Source organism: Amborella trichopoda, chromosome 6, assembly GCF_054954075.1.
Source record: "Amborella trichopoda isolate Santa Cruz 75 chromosome 6, AtrichopodaSantaCruz75HAP2 v2.0, whole genome shotgun sequence".
Taxonomy (NCBI): Eukaryota; Viridiplantae; Streptophyta; class Magnoliopsida; order Amborellales; family Amborellaceae; genus Amborella; species Amborella trichopoda.
Genome location: NC_142341.1, coordinates 41,673,232 through 41,689,431, shown reverse-complemented (window position 1 = coordinate 41,689,431; position 16,200 = coordinate 41,673,232). Strand labels below are relative to the sequence as shown.

Below are 16,200 nucleotides of genomic sequence, written 5' to 3'. Positions count from 1 at the left end.
ACTATGTCCTTACTTAGTATCAATTTTTATATCCTTACCATGTTGTTACGGCACAAAACATATGATAGATTTATTGCAAGCATACAATAAGACCACAACGGTGTATGCAGATGTTGCAAGCATATTGAAGTACGGAATTATTTTTTATTTGTTGGAAGCATAGCCCAAGGTATGGGATTATCTTTGGAAGTAAGAAACAAATATGATTTTCAATATAGGATTGCACTTCACAGAAACACATGAACCCAAAAATGAATAATAGTAATTCATCTAAATTGCTATGTTATATATAATAATAAAATGGAAAAATTGAAACAAAGGAATTAAACAGACTTCTGTGGCAACGGAATGCTTAAGCAAATCCACATATTTGAAGCTCACCCTGAATTCCTTACTACTTAAATTTTAGTTGTGCTCTCACTTGCTATTTATAACGACTCTCTGTACTTAGAAGAAAATTAGATTTTTCATCGAACGATATATAGTGGTTTTGATGGATCATTTTTTTGGAGAATATTTTGCATTTCCTCTTTAGGGCACATGTTAGGAAAAAGTTTTTATCAAAATTTTTGTTAAATCAAGATTCCTAAATTACTTCCACTTTTAATATGCTTATCTCTAACCTAATTCAAAGATATTAAATCAACGAAATGATAAAGGTGTAGGAAAGAAATTTTTTAAAATAATTATTTTGAAAAATATAAAATGCGGACTTATATTATTTCCATTAAAAAAACACAAATTTTAAATATCTTTTAAAAGAATCTAAGTTCTTCGTGGATTTCAAAAGATCATAGATGTTTTTAAAAAATTATGTTTTAAACAGAGCTCAAACAAGATGGATGCCTTACGAACCCAATTCAAGACTTTCACACTATTTTGTCTCATCCTTTACCCCAAGAAGAAAAATGAGGAAAACATGAAGAAAGGGAGACTCGGACCCGCTTGTTTGAATCACTGACAATTCGGGAAGATTCTACTGTGACAATGACAAATGATAAGGCGAATATTTTGGTTTATTGCAACCAAAGCCGAGCCCCAAACTAAAGGGAAAAGTTTATATAGAGTCGAGGCTCTAAACAATCAAATGTGAGCCTACCTCAAAAATTTCATTAGAAGAAGTTGTTTTGATACCCAAATATTCTCGAAATGATCATCTCGACATCAAGATACATGGACATGAGAAAAAAATAATTTTTGAAGTTTTGAAAATAGTGTACTTTGTAACACATTTTTGGACCGTCAAATTTCAATATTTTCAAGTTTTCATAGACCTGTCAATCTACAATAGTTTTGAAGCTTTGAACTTTATAAATAAAGATGAAAATATATTTTAAAGCCATCACTAAGGTTTTTCAGTATTGAAACCACATTTCTCGATACTATTTGAAGGTAAGCTCTAATTTGATTGTTTAGAGCCTAGGCTCTATACAAACCGCACCCCAAACTAAATCCATTAAACTTTGTACAAAACATCTCAAATTTTCAGTGAGGTACAATTTGATCTACTATTACCGAACACCAAGCCCCAAGTTCAAAGCATTGAATCCACCAAAATTTTGGCAAAAGAAAACATCCCAGAGTTACGGTGAAGTAGAGGCATGGCCTGCAATCCTTCATCTCTCTCTCCCTTCCACAGAAACCCAAGAATCAGTTCAGGCATGATCTTCAAATCCTGCATTTTCTTCTTTTCCATGGAAACCATTTAACTGCTTCCAGGAAAGGGCTCAAAATTCACCATTAACTTTTCATGTACGAAAAATACGAGCGTAGGACCTCATTTTATTCGATTTGAAAATGCCTCCAAACCATGGTTTGGGATGGAATTCCAATGCACTCTTAGCAATTTAACTCGAAATAGACACGAGCAATGTAATGCCTCAAGTTTGATTCCTACCACTGAACTAATTATAAAGCTATTTGACGCTATTTGACTCATCAATACATAATGAAGCTATTTGACGTTTCCTTCCATCTTTTGAAAGCATTGGCATCTTATGCCATGCCTATATGTGTTTTTATGGTACCCTTTTTACTTAATAATAGTTGATGAATACTTCTTGTTAACTCAATTGGTGAACCTTTTTATGCGTTTCCAAAACCTTTTCCAAACTTTTATGCATGTCATTGGTTCTTGTTAACTCAATTGGTGAACCTTTTTATGCGTTTCCTCTACCTTTTCCAAACTTTACTTTTTCCAAACTTCTCCTGCATCGTTTTTATACATATATTTGATCATAAAGCTTAAGAATAGAACAAATAGTTCAAATGAATGACCCGGGTCTTATTTTTTTTTTGGGTGAGTCAGTGGAGAGAGAGCCTCTACCCTTCGTAAGAATTGAGCTTAGGACGTTGCGTTGCACATCGTCAAGCAGTAACCAATTAAGCCCGGGCTATTTTCCCAAAAAACTCTCCTTTCCTAAGACTTGAAGAATCAACAAAACTGCATGGCATCTTAGAGTGCTGCAATTCATTTGGAATATCGTTGACGCAAGAAAAGGAACACTGTTGTGGCGGCTGCAATCAAATATGGAAAGACCGTCCATATGCCCTGAATAAATATTAATTAGTATGGAAACATTTTAGAGTTTGACAGTGCATATAGAACAATTGCAAAAGAAAGAGAATCAAAGGTGGGCTTGCTCATACCACAGCTGTAGCAACACTGGTAAGGGCCACAACTGGCCGCTCTCTCAAAAAGAATCCAATCCCGAACTGTCGCAAGAATAACATTTTTATGAGTGATAATCAGAACTGAACATAATGAGCATCTGAAAGTGGAGATGATCATGGAATCGAGATAAATGAACAAGGGCACAGTTGAAGAGATACGATCAGACATAGTGGTTCAATGGAAAACATATCCATGAAACAAGGCAGTGCCATTGTATGACCTGGATGGGAAGAGTTATTAAACCACCACAGCAAACTCCAGCAAAAAAACACTCAGAAGATATCCCCTGCATCACCATTCACAACATAAAGCAAGAATTGTAATTATCATATATTCATATTTTCTTAACATGTTCAGGCAAACATCGATTTGAAGAAAAATCTAGCAATTATGCTGAGTCAAAAGTAAATGACTTTTTTTGGTGAGTAAATGTATATGACTAAGCCAACACTTTTTTAAAGCAAAGACTAAAAAATCTGGGAAATGTCTAGAAGAAACCTAGAAATATATTGTCATAGGAAATATTTTACTGGCGTAATGTATTAATATATATGTTCAGAAGAAATCTGGGAAATGCATTATTACTATTTTGGCTAAAAAATATTGTGTTAATTTTATCGGGGCAGTAAGGTGGTTGTTTGACATCTTAAAAGTTTATACCTTCTCTCGCTGGCCATAAACTCTCAATTTTATAGGCACTCATCCATAAATTTTCTCTCTTCCAACCAATTTCTCTCTAAAATCTGCAGGAGCATAAACTCTCAAATTTAAGCACTCATCATCAAATTTTCTCTATTCCAACCAATTTCTCTCTCTAAAATCTGCAGGACCATAAACTCTCAAATTTACAGGCACTCATCCTCAAATTTTCTCTTGTCCAACCAATTTCTCTCTCTAAAATCTCCAGGAACCCATCATCAGAATCCCCTCTCTGACCATAACCCATTGTCTCTCTCTCAATTTTACAGTACTCATCTTCATAATCTTCTCTCTGGAACAGTGGCGAAGAAGAATTACCCCAACCTTCTCCAATCGCCCAATTTCATTGGACATAATGAAATCACCTGTGAGCCTACGCATTGGCATCACCTACACTTGATTGAGCATCCAAAAATGGCTCGACAATGGCTACAATATTTGCCTTGCAACTAACCAAATCCAGCAACAACATTTGCCCTGCAACCTGTGAATAATCAGAGTTTCTTCGTGGTTCCATGGACCGGGGAGTTTTCTAGGGCGAGGGGGTTTTCTAGGCCGGAGTATGGAGTATCCGTTAAAGCAGCAGTCATATGGAGAAGACCATAGCTTCTTTGCAGCTATCCTTCATTAAATCCCATAAACTTAGCTTCTTTAAAACCCAACTAAAGGCCCCTAACCGCCATCAAAACGCTAAACCAACAAAACCCATCTCCAAAAGGTCTTACATCAAAACTCCCCCAAAAGAAGAGCTCACCCTTACGATCCCTCTAGGACTCAGATGATGGATCCCTCCTAAACTTCTTCGTGGAATGCAAGGCCCGAGCAAGGAGTTCCGCGACATGTTGTTGAGACTCAAGAACCATCTCTTCGTGGGTCCATGGACCAGGAGGTTTTCTAGGGCAAGGAGTGAGAGAGGGCTCCAGCTCTGTGTCTCCTTCGGGTAACGAGGAGGAGGAGGTGGGAGTCGCGAGAGCCATGGGCAGAGAGAGAAGATGGAGACAAGGGTCGGGTACAGAGAGAAGAGGGAGAGTATGGTTGGGTAGAGAGAGAAAGAGGGAGGCGAGCTTTTCTTTTTATTTGAGGATGCGTGCATAATGGATTACTTAACAGGCGCGTAATAGATTTTTTAGTCCCTCCCTACTCGTAATGAGTTTCATAAATTTTTTTTAAATATCAGATAATTTATTTTTTATTTTTACTTTTTTGTAATTTGTTTTCAATTAATAGATTTTCAAGTACCCAAACGACCCTAAGCGAGAAGATTCTAAAATGCTTCATGTTGCATTCATTGCTCAATGCTAGTTTTGATTGTTTTCGTGTCGTACTTAATAGTTCATAAAAGAAATAACAAATTGAGAAAAGGCAATTCTCAAGCATTATTAGATATCTAAATGAAATCACAAACTTGGATCTACAAGAAATCCACACTAAAATTGAGAACCTAGAAGCAGCAACATGCAACCATGGGACGGTCTTGACACATTGAGACAGAGAGAACGTAGAGAGCAGAGGTAGGAGACGTGGTTGTGACTCAGGAAGGGATCATGGTAGAGGTGATGGAGGCAACCATCATGTAACTCAAAAGCATACGCATTGTGGGTAATTAGTGTTGGGATAAGATTGGCAAGCCTTTTAGGGAAAATCAAGTTACTTACACCTCTGAGGGCAATGATGTCTATCTAAATGGGCCTAATCATCACCTATAGTCACATCCTGCAAACAGCTGCCTTGTGCTTATAAGAGAAGAATATAATAAATTTGTTGAACAAGTACATTAGCCTACTGCCCATCCTTCTACTTCCACAGCCATCCTTGCTCAGGTAATTTTATTCCTCATGCATCTCACAGCCATTCTTGCTCAGGTAATTTTATGCCTCATGCATCTCAGAGACCTACTCCTTGGGTTACTGACTCAAGAGCTTCTGACTACATGACTAGCTAGTCCCCTATTGTTGTATCTCTAGATAAGTGTATTTCTTATTTCTCTGTTACTTTGGCTGATCAATCGTTGTCTAGTGTGTCCAGACAACGTATAAGTATGCTTTCTCTGTCTTTTGTGCTAATGCTTCAAAATTTCCTCTCAATTTATTGTTTGTAAGCAAATTAACTAAATCTCTTCATTGCTCTATAACTTCTTACCCCTCTTCTTGTATCTTTCAAGATCAAAGGACGAGGAGGATGATTGGTGACGGGCATGAGTCCGGTGGTCTACATATTTGGATGATAATCTGATTGGTGTTGCACTCCACTCTGCTGCCTCTCCCTTCTTATGGCATTGCGGGTAGGTCCATCCTTCTCTCAATAACTTGAAGTTGTTAGTCCCTTCATTAGAGTCTATATCTGCTTCAAAATGTGAAGCTTGCCAGAGGTGAGCATCATAGGGTATCATTTCGTCTTATAACTGCTAAACATAAACCTATTCCATTTACAATTGATCATTCTAATACCTGGGGTCCTACAAGAATACAAAGTTTGCCTGGCCATAAATAATTTGTGACTATCATAGATGATCATACACGAATGACATGGTTGTATTTAATAAAACAAAGATATAACATTTTCTTCATTTTTAACTTGTTTCATAATGAGATGCAATCTCAATTCAATAAGAACGTGCATTTTACGTTCTAATAACGCTAAAGGGTATCTTTCTAAACAATTTCAAAATCGTTTGCTCAAAAATGAAATTTTACATCAAGCTTCTTGTGTGCATACTACTCAATAGAATGGGGTTGCTGAAAGAAAAAACCGACATTTATTTGAACCCGCACTTAACCATATGCCCTCTTCAGTTTTGAATTGCAAAAACACCACACTCTGTTCTCTTTTCTGATACTCCATTTTTTGTTGTTCCTCCATGAGTGTTTGAGTGTGTTTGCTTTGTTCACGAGTTGGGTGCTTGTAATGATAAGTTAGATCCTCGAGCTGTCAAGTCTGTTTTATGGTTAGTCACGCATTCAAAAAGGTTATTGATGCTATCATCCTGGTTTACAAAAAATAGAAGAATGTGTTGATATTACCTTTTTTAAAAACACCCCATATTTTTCATAAGACGGTTTCATGCTTGATATGAATTTCTTTTATCTTGCTCCAGAAGAAGTCTTACAGTCCTCATCTTTTATAGTTCATCCTCCTATTCTTGTTTCACTTCTTCTTCACCTCAATTGCCTGGACCAGCCAAATCCATTGCTTATAGACATCATACTGCCCTCAAGAGTAGCCATAAAGGTTTACATGACAAGGAAAGTGTATGATCAACACCCTCCACCGGCTCACCCAACCACTCAATCATCATCTTCGCCTATATGTCTGTTGTACGTCATTTTTTATGTACTTACATCCTTGGTACAAATAAGAAGAGAGCCAATGACGACTTGGTCCTGCTAGTGCCCAAGGCACCGTCAGACCAAGAGAACACTGCAAAATAAACCTAACACTAGGCAACCTTGGAAAAAGTACTATCATGTCAAAAAGAGACATTACAACTACAACCCTATGATAAGGGCTTCAAAACAATACCATACTACTACCATTGCATCCAGAACGTCGAAAAACCCTCGAAGACCAAATTTGGGCTCAATCGGACCTCCCAGGAACATTTTGGGCCCAAATTACCTAAACGGGTAAAGTTGTACACTATTGTAGTATGGCCTCACCGAACCAGTCCCCAATAATGGAGGCTGCGTTCTTCAAATCTCGGGATGATCTGCAAATGCCCACACGTCACTCATTTGGAGTCGGAACAAGCTCAAATTCAGACACAGGCTAGGTCTCGACGACCCGATCATTTTGACATATGGTACGCGTCGTGAGATGACCCAGAATCAAAGCTTTTCTAGAGAGAAGTTGAGCTCGAAACCATGGAAATCAGAGCTTTTGAAGAAAGGACATCTCAAATTTCGTGAAGCAATAACTCGAGATCTGTACATCGGATCATCATAGAAAAGGTTAGATAAGACCGTATAACGAAGGGCTACAAGCTGGCATAACTTTACACTCAATCCAAGGTCAGATAATCACAAATTCCATGGTTGAAGAAAAGGAAGATCGCCCGGTCGCCAAAACCCCTTTTTCCGACGATCTCCCGAATTCAGAAAGAACTTCAAGCAAGAACCAAAACAGACAAAATTTGGTGTAAAACAATTGTGGTAGTCTCCTCTTTAGTTGCAATCAAAATAAAGACTCGAAACACCATGGATTGCATTGCATTAATGGCCAAAGTTCACGATCTAGCAGGATTTCTATCTCTCGGGAAGAAGTCCGTCTCAAGACGACTTCTGTCTGAATTTGATGGATCGGGAAGAAGTCCATCTCGGGAAGAAGTCCGTCTCAAGACTACGATGATGGATCGTCTGAATCACCGCCATAAGCATCCAAAAAAGCCTCCAAGATCTGGCAATGACGAAAGGCCCCTCAGAGAGGGATGGTTTCATCATTAGCACAAAAGGTTTAAGGGGCATTTTGATCATTATTCCTAAATTTGGGATTTTATTGTAATTTTTTTTAATTGTTATTAGGCTTAGTTTTGAGCATCCATCCTTGTTCGGTGGGTCCTCTATATAAACAAGCTTTGGTCAATTGTGAAAGGGCTGGATCATTCATTAACGAAATAGAGGTATTAAGCTTGTTTCCACTTGTCTTTTGCTTCTAACCCTTAGATCCAGCATCAAGGAGAGAGAAAACCTTCATAGACAAACTACCCCTGGCCCACCCTAATCGCACGGCTCCATTCTCTCTCTCTCTCTTCTTTCTTTCTTCTCTATCTTCACTTGTGCTCGCCCCTCGCAGTAACCTAGGCCCGCAACAAACATGTAGTCCCGTCTCTTTCCCCTTGCATCTCGAGCGTAAACGCAGCAAACCTGCGGCTCTGCATAACATCTCGCTATCCGACATTCGCTCGACTCAATACCTTTTAGAGTCAGCCTAAGAGTTCCAACCTTCGGACCATCGCTCTGACTTCCTCTCCGTACAGTTGAGTTGAGTTGTGAGAGACGCATATGCTCTCTCCCTCAATCACTCAGGAGGAGTCTTCCAAAGCCAATAGTCAAGATAGTTCTAACCCTTCGGTTGCCCTGATTGCCCGAGCGCATAGTGTTTGCGCGGATAGGGGGATTCTCGCCATCTTTCTCCCTTATCCCTTCTTTTTGCCTGCCAGCCCTCGTTCGAGTGAGCCACTATAGAGGAGTACAATTGAATCCACATTACAGTTTTCAGCACAAGAGAACGAAGCGACGTGCTAAAAGCCTGAAAAGAGTCTGTGTCCAAACCGCGCTGGCAGACAGCCGGAGGGATTCATAGCTGTTCTAAGAGGGAGAACTGCCCAGGTGTGTCCCCGAACCCCAAACAACGAGGTAAGAGTCTAAACGCGCCCACGTCGTAAAAACTCTCTTTGTTGGTTTCTATCTGGCATGGAGAGCACACGTGCACACACTCACCGATGTGCAGCAAGAGCGGACCCTCCACGGTTGTTTGAGAGGATTTTCTCCCGTCATTCGTGCGAGAAAAAATCAGGCCCCGACCAATGTCTACTTCTTGCTTCTAACTCACATATTGTGTCCAGAGATGATAGTGCTCATATTTCCATGTGTGTACTCAATAACCCATTGCTCATTTTGTTACCTTTCCAAATTTGTTCCTGTCATATCAAAGTTTTGCTTTAGATCTTTCATCTATTTCGATCCCTGAATCTTATCAAGAAGCATTTTCTCATCCTGAGTGGAAGAAACCAATGGAAGAGAAAATGAATACACTTGACTTGAATGATATATTGGAGCTCGCGGATTTTACCAGCTGGAAAAAGAATTGTAGGGTGTCGCTGGGTTTATGCAGTCAAATATCAGCCAGATGGCAGCATCGAGAGAATAAATACCAGGCTGGTTAATATCAGCCAGATGGCACCATCGAGAGAATAAATACCAGGCTGGTTGCCAAAGGATATACCCAAACATTTGGGATTGATTACTCTAAGAGTTTTGCAACTATTGCCAAACTTAATTCACTTTGAGTAGTAATATCTATGGCAGCAAACAAGGTCTGGCCATTGTGGTAGCATGTGTGAGAATGCCTTCCTCCATGGTGATTTACACGAAGTTTATATGGAACAACCCTGGGTTTGTTGCTTAGTAGGATTTAGATAAGGTATATAACTTGAAGAAATTCATTTATAGTATGAAGCAGTCCCCACTGGCCTAGTTTGAGAAATTTTAATGAAATTGTTGTGGCATATGGCCTTCGACGCAGCCATGCTAATCATTCTGTGTTTATTTCGAAACAAGACTCCAGGATAATTCTCCTCGTTGTATACGTTGGATGATATTGTCATTACAGGCAATGATCAAGAAGGAATCAATCATTTGAAAAGGCACCTGAAATAATGTGTAAGGATTTGGGTAGTTAAGGTATTTTCTAGGAATTGAAATAGCCAGATCAAAATATGGCATTAGTTTGTCACAAAGAAAGTATGTGATTGATTAGTTGACTTAGACTAGAATATTAGGGGGCTAAACTAGATGATACTCCTATGGATTCAAATACAAAATCATTGGCTGATAAGGGCGAATTGTTTGAGAATCTAGGAAGGTACAAAAGATTGGTAGGCAGTTTGATTAATTGAATATTACTAGGCCTAATATTTGCTTTTACGGTAAGTGTAGTGAGTCAGTTTACGCACCTCCAAGGATTCGTCATTAGAGATGTAGTTTGTAGAATTTTAGGATACCTAAAGGGAGCTCTAGATACTGGTGTAATTTATAAGTCAAACAATCATTTGACCATTGAGGGTTACTCAAATGGTAATTGAGCAGGCTGTCCATCAGATAGGTGGTCTACCATAGGTGGTTGTACATTTACTGGCGTAAATCTGGTTATATGGAGGAGAAACAAAATGTTGTCGCCAGGTCAAGTGCAAAGGCTGAATATATAGCAATAGCACATGCTACATGTGAATTGATGTGGCCAAAGACATCGATGCATGAGATGGCATTTACTATTGCCGAGCCTATGAAGATGTTGTCATAATAAAGATGCTACTTATATAGCCAACAATCGTGTGTTTCATGAGAGAACTAAATATATTGAGTAGCCTAGACTGTCATTTTAATGGAGAGAGACACTCATACGCAGGTGTCTACAGCATATGTGAAATCTAAAGATCAATTGGCAGACATCTTCACCAAAGCTCCTAGTCGTAATCTATTTCAAACAATTTGTTCCAAGCTGGGCATGGGTGACAGATATGCTCTAGCATGAGGGGGAGTGTTAGAAGTCCCTTTTTTAATTCTTACTTACGTTTTATTTTAAGTTAATAGAATGTATGTCCTATTTCAGTTTGTATGGACAGTTTTGCCCTTTCACTATTTTTTAGTAATGTAAACGTCGTATGCGAGGTGCGTGAGATCCAATTGGGAGTCTCACTTCACTCACCCTTCCTCTCCCTCTTTCCTTTCATCCCTCTCTCCCTTTTCTGACAGTATGAGGGAATAATTTCTGCAAAATTTGTGACTCTCTAGTATTTCTATTTTAGGTGTTGCAAAGAATTTCGGCATTGGACTGTAATATCCAATACCTAAAGTGTACCACAACATGACCCTATAAAACTGTAACATGAACCTATAGAGATATAGATATATTAAAACCATCGTTACCATGATCTCCTACTTTGGTAGGCGATCCCTTGTAGGATCTTGATTCTCACTCCTGGAATGGATCTCTCATGGATCTCAATTTTTAAATTTTGGGATCTCGAACCCCACTAATATGGATCTCAATTCCTGCTGTTAAGGATCCCGATGCCAACCTTAAAGACCAAGACAACAACCAAACTGATGATTTTCTTTGTTTATAGTCAACTAGCAACACAACTATTGCTTGCTAACAATAATTAAGTCCCTATTGAAAAAGTATACATAATCCAAGATTATCAGGCACTTTAAGGTTGGTAATATGATCCGCAAAAAGTTGGGATCAAGATCCCAAACGGTTGGGATTAAGATCCCCAAAGGGTTGGAATCTCGATCCTTAACATTTGAGGATCGCGAGCCGTAACATGTGCATTGTACGGACAACGTTCCCAACCATAGGGATCACGATCCCTCGCTCCCGATCCCAATCCCGGTACCGTTCCAACTCCCAATCCCAACAACTATAACTAAAACCCAGAAATGAAACAAATGGATGGAGAAAGGGTACTCGAACTTTGTTTTGAGGGACCTCTTTCTTCTTTAGTTTATCAGTCTAAATAAATATCCCACCTAATGGGCCATGAATTAAATTTGTTGACAATATTCAAGGTTGGACAGAGCATATCTCCCCGCAAAAGGTCCAATGCCCCATAAGATGCAACTCACAAAAGATCTGCTAGTGGCACCATAAACTGAGTTTCTATCCTAGAGCTGTGCTTACCAAAAAAAGCCCTACTATAGTTATTATGACATGTCAATCAAAACAACGGTCAGCCACTTGCATTGTTGTAACTTATTTTCTGTGAAACTTAAAAATCCTTGGCTCACAAGATTTACTAATTTAATGACAATGATGATGCAGTTCTGATAATATGCACCCTCATTTCATCACAGATTTCATTTGCACTACTGGGCCAAGTACTCAGTATTTTAATGACAACCAGCTCCATCATCTATCAAAGTTATCGTTTAGACGATGAACATCTTATTTAAAGAATTAGAAGCCAGCTCAACAACTCAACAGAAAACCTACCACAATAACTGAATTCGGAAGTTAAAAAAAAAAAAAACTAGGCTTACAATGGTTCTATAAAGAGAGCAAAAACTTATAATCTAATATAATCCCATGTCTGATAAATTCGCATGCTCTTTAGAAGCAACTATTGGAATAACAAAAACTGTAGCTGGTCAGTTATTGTTTGAAAGAGTGAAGATAACAAACCATGGCCCCTGCAAAAAAAGCCGTCGGATTCCGTACGCCAAGTGAGAACCTCTCGACTGCAACACAAATGGTTTTGAACTTGTAAGCATAAATATCATAGTACGCAGTGGACAAAAGAAAGAGCTTGCGAAATGAAAAAAAAGGTCTCTAAGGTTCCAAGCAAATAGGATATGTCGTGATCCAAAAATTCATGCACAAAAAAAAGCTAGAACACACTACTACTAGTGCAGAAAAAACAAATACGCTAGAATACAAGAGACTAAAACCAGATTAATCTTTCTAAAGGCATGTAATTTTGGACAGTAGAAACAACCTTTACACCTTGGCAGTAGCTTCAGTAATTGTTAGCACCTTACATTTACTAGCATATTCTTAACTTGTTCTCTCCTATGTGACTAATTGATAAATTGCTGTCGACTCGCAAGACTTCCATCAGATTTTGCTGGCTGACTTAACTGAAGAGTTGATTATCAAAACCGGAAGGAAAATAAAAATGTCCCAGAGAGTACTCAAATTGTTTGAAAACACATTCAAAGCACATCAAGAGTTACCAAGTCACAATCTTAAACAAGAGAAATGTGATTTACAAGACCTTTCAAGTCATTTATTTTTGAAATGTCAGGACTTTTAAGTCATTATATGGAATTATGGATGATTTGGAAAAATAGAGCAAATTAATTTCAGACAACAATGCTTAGTATTTAAAAGAAGAATATATTATGCATTCTCCCAAAAATTTTCTATTGCAGTCATCTATCTAGACAATATATAAAGCAAATAATTCAGGTCTTATAATAGTAAACAAAAAACAAACATATTTCCTTAGAAAGGAACTACTGAGGCTAATAACACACTAATACTTTCTTTTTCTTACAGCATATAATCGTGGAACTAAGGTGTCACAATTATAATGCCAAATTGTTATTTTGTTTTATGTCAGGTCTTATATCATTGTTTCTAATGCCCAAGAGTATAACTGAATTCTACAAACAAGAATTCAAGAGGTGTTTTCACAGTATATATTACAAGTTTCACTTATTCTTTTGTTGGAAAACAACATATATGCTGGGCAGAGATAACGACAGGGTGCTCAGGTTGGAGCATCCACCGTCCAACAGTAAAGTAGACATCGAGATGCCACAGAAGAAGACATGCCATGTTTACAGCTACACTATGGTCTATGCCCAGGAAGCAATGCACATGTCAATAAATTCTTTAAACACATTTTAAGATGAAGGATCTTGAGCAGGAGAGAGTTTTTGGGCATCAAATTCATAGGTCATCAAGTACCTATTGGCTTCATCAGAGTACATCAATGCCTTATTGATTTAGCTCACTTTACGAATCATAATGTCATTGACACACCTGTGGGGTTTAATGTTAATTATTCAGAGGATGATGGTCATCCACATGGCGGACTTTAACTCATAGAGATGGTTGATATTGCCCACAGCTGTTATGGTGTCAAGCCATCAGTCTTGATTCTTGTCACCTACATCTCAGTCATTCATCACGATCCATTATATGTGTGAGAATATGAGATACTTCGGATAGAGGCATTTAATACATCCCTCATCCTCATTAAAGTGGTACGTCCACTGGAATGTTTATTGAGTAGGTTTCCTTGGTACTACCAACTCCACAACAAGTTCTTGTGTTTTTCTAGAAAATTCTCTCATCTACTGGAATTGAAAGCAAACTACTATTTTCAAGTCTGACACTGCATTTGAACACCGCAAAATGCCTTCCACCAATTGTGAGATTATTTGGTTATTATGTGATTTTTACAACCTTGGCTTCTTCTAGATTCCCTTGTTCCCTTGCATGATGACAACTTTAGAGTCGACGAGATTAATTAAAAATTGGCCATGACTGTGAAGCACAATCCAGCAAGGAGGTTTCCAACTGCAATATGAAGCAATCAAGTGCAAGGCAGATATGGCAGAGCATGGTAAAAAGTCTTTAGGTTGATTTCTTTTTTAATAAAACATATGTTGGTTAACAGGTGTTGGGAATTTTGGGGAGACATAGGTCTAAGGCTGGTCAAAATAGATGGTTGAATAGAAGATGATAGATAAGGATAGGATAAAGAAAAAAGAATGACAGAACAAATGATGAAACAGGACAGGACATGGATAGTAAAGGCCAATGATTGCAGATCAATTAGGAAGCCATACTTCAACGCATGTCCCACTAGACTCTCAAACCCCTAAATCTCACACTCGAAACCCCAAAACAACATTAATAGAACAATTCCTATTTCTAGGGGAAGATTATCTCATTAATAAATCTGAGCTAAATATTCACTTACATAGAGTTATTAAGAAAGATAAACGAAAGACATGCCCTTAGGGGAATATGCTCGCCCAAGAACAGAGAACACTATTTAAAGATGTATACACATTTATAGATATACAAGTACACCTATTTTAATGGCCCGAAAACAAAGAATAATGACTTAAGACACTATAGAAAGCCAATTAATCCAAACAAACCCAATAGGATAGGATAAGGAACAAGGTATATATGCGCTTCATCTCATAAAAAATAGATAGCTCCACAGAGCTGCATTGAGATTAAGTCCTGGAGTATAGATGGGATTCATTTTGTCAAAAATATTGTTCGCTAGAGAGCAATTACCTTCTCAGCCGGAAGAGCCTACACACAAAAGGAATATGTTCCCAGGCAATTTTATACAAATCTTAAAGTATGCAAACATATCCATCGCTGGAAAACATTAAAACTTAAAAGCATCTGGAATGGTATTATCATTTTCTTCTTGTAGCATTCCTAGAGTCTTAGACCAAACACCCCAGAAACACATATTAAAAAATTTTTATGACATATTTCACCAAGAAAAAGCATAAAAGAGAAATTTACATCATGTTAGAAGGTTGACCACATCTCAGCCATGTGAAGATGCACAAAAGCTTTGCTCGAGAAGAGATAAAATCAACAAGCCTTGGACAGAAAAGATCATTTAAACCTACAGATGTATGAGAATAAAGAATTTCCAAATTTATGGAAAGAGAAATCTATGTATAAAGATTGTCGACTATAACCAGAAATTTGAGAACAAAATGTTTAATTGAACTCATGCCGGCTGCACTGTACTCACCAAATCCTATGAGATTACCATACTTCTGGACAGCACTGGCAACATTTTCTGACTTCTCCTTAGATATTCCCAGCTATAATTCATCCAAAAAGGCATTCAATATGGTATCATCAAATTCTAGACAAGTATGTGAAGAAAACTGAAAGGAATGAAGCAAAATGAGCTCAGTAGCACTTCGCACAATCTTTTATCAAAAGAAAAGTTTCCTTTGTGTAACTTTGAAAAAGATAATTTACTTTGTATACTGTAAGCAAAAACAATGTACAAGTGAAACTTGAAAGGTTTGGCACCTAACCAAAACAGAGGTACTAGTTTTGTCCAATATCAAGAATCATGTAGAACCCTTTACAAACCTTAGAACAAATTTCATCAGGTGCCTTGGTCTTCTGCCTAACAAACTGGCCAAGGTAAAAAGGTATCATGTCACTGATGCACACCCCCCTGAAGGTTTGCATTATTTATGTAAGAATGGCGGCATAGCCAGTGTTCCAATATAAGGATAAGATAAACCATTATCCGAACATGATTATCAAATTGTAAATAATATATGCCCCACGTACAAAGACTAATTTGCCTCCAAATCATGGTTCAGAAACCATCAATGTAGCGAACAACACCAATAGGTACCACTGAAATAGCTGTTTGAATTGAATAATGTGGTATTTTAAAATAACGGTAATTATATAATTGTATAAAGCCATTATAGCATGTTTCAAATTTTGGGGAAAGAAAAGGTATCATATCCATTACGAGAACACTTATGTCTGTTGTTCTTTTAAATATGTTCATCTCTAAAAATATATATGAT

General features: G+C 37.8%; 1 protein-coding gene and 1 long non-coding RNA gene across 9 annotated transcripts in view; one reads left to right on the top strand and one right to left on the bottom strand.

Moving 5' to 3' along the window:
- Positions 1-2,156: 2,156 nt before the first annotated feature.
- The window catches only part of LOC18429931 (uncharacterized), a 51,387-nt gene continuing 37,343 nt past the window's right edge, over positions 2,157-16,200 (bottom strand). For 2 of the 8 annotated variants that reach the window (XR_016058537.1, XR_016058542.1), the window contains exons 5-11: positions 15,746-15,833; positions 15,393-15,465; positions 15,155-15,260; positions 12,275-12,330; positions 2,895-2,960; positions 2,650-2,715; positions 2,157-2,551 (exon numbers count right to left, since the gene is read on the bottom strand). Coding sequence is in view for 2 of the 8 variants with exons in the window: in XM_006840099.4 (XP_006840162.1) it covers positions 2,471-2,551; positions 2,650-2,715; positions 2,895-2,960; positions 12,275-12,330; positions 15,393-15,465; positions 15,746-15,833 (430 nt within the window). In the remaining 6 variants the exon portion in view is untranslated. The remainder of the gene's footprint in view (positions 2,552-2,649; positions 2,716-2,894; positions 2,961-12,274; positions 12,331-15,154; positions 15,261-15,392; positions 15,466-15,745; positions 15,834-16,200) is intronic. The other 6 variants (XR_016058541.1, XR_016058539.1, XM_006840099.4 and 3 more) reach the window with 3 other exon arrangements.
- Positions 4,126-13,905, top strand: LOC110006890 (uncharacterized). The gene is made up of 3 exons (XR_016058543.1): positions 4,126-5,193; positions 5,535-5,654; positions 13,215-13,905. It is a non-coding gene; the product is annotated as an uncharacterized LOC110006890 (long non-coding RNA).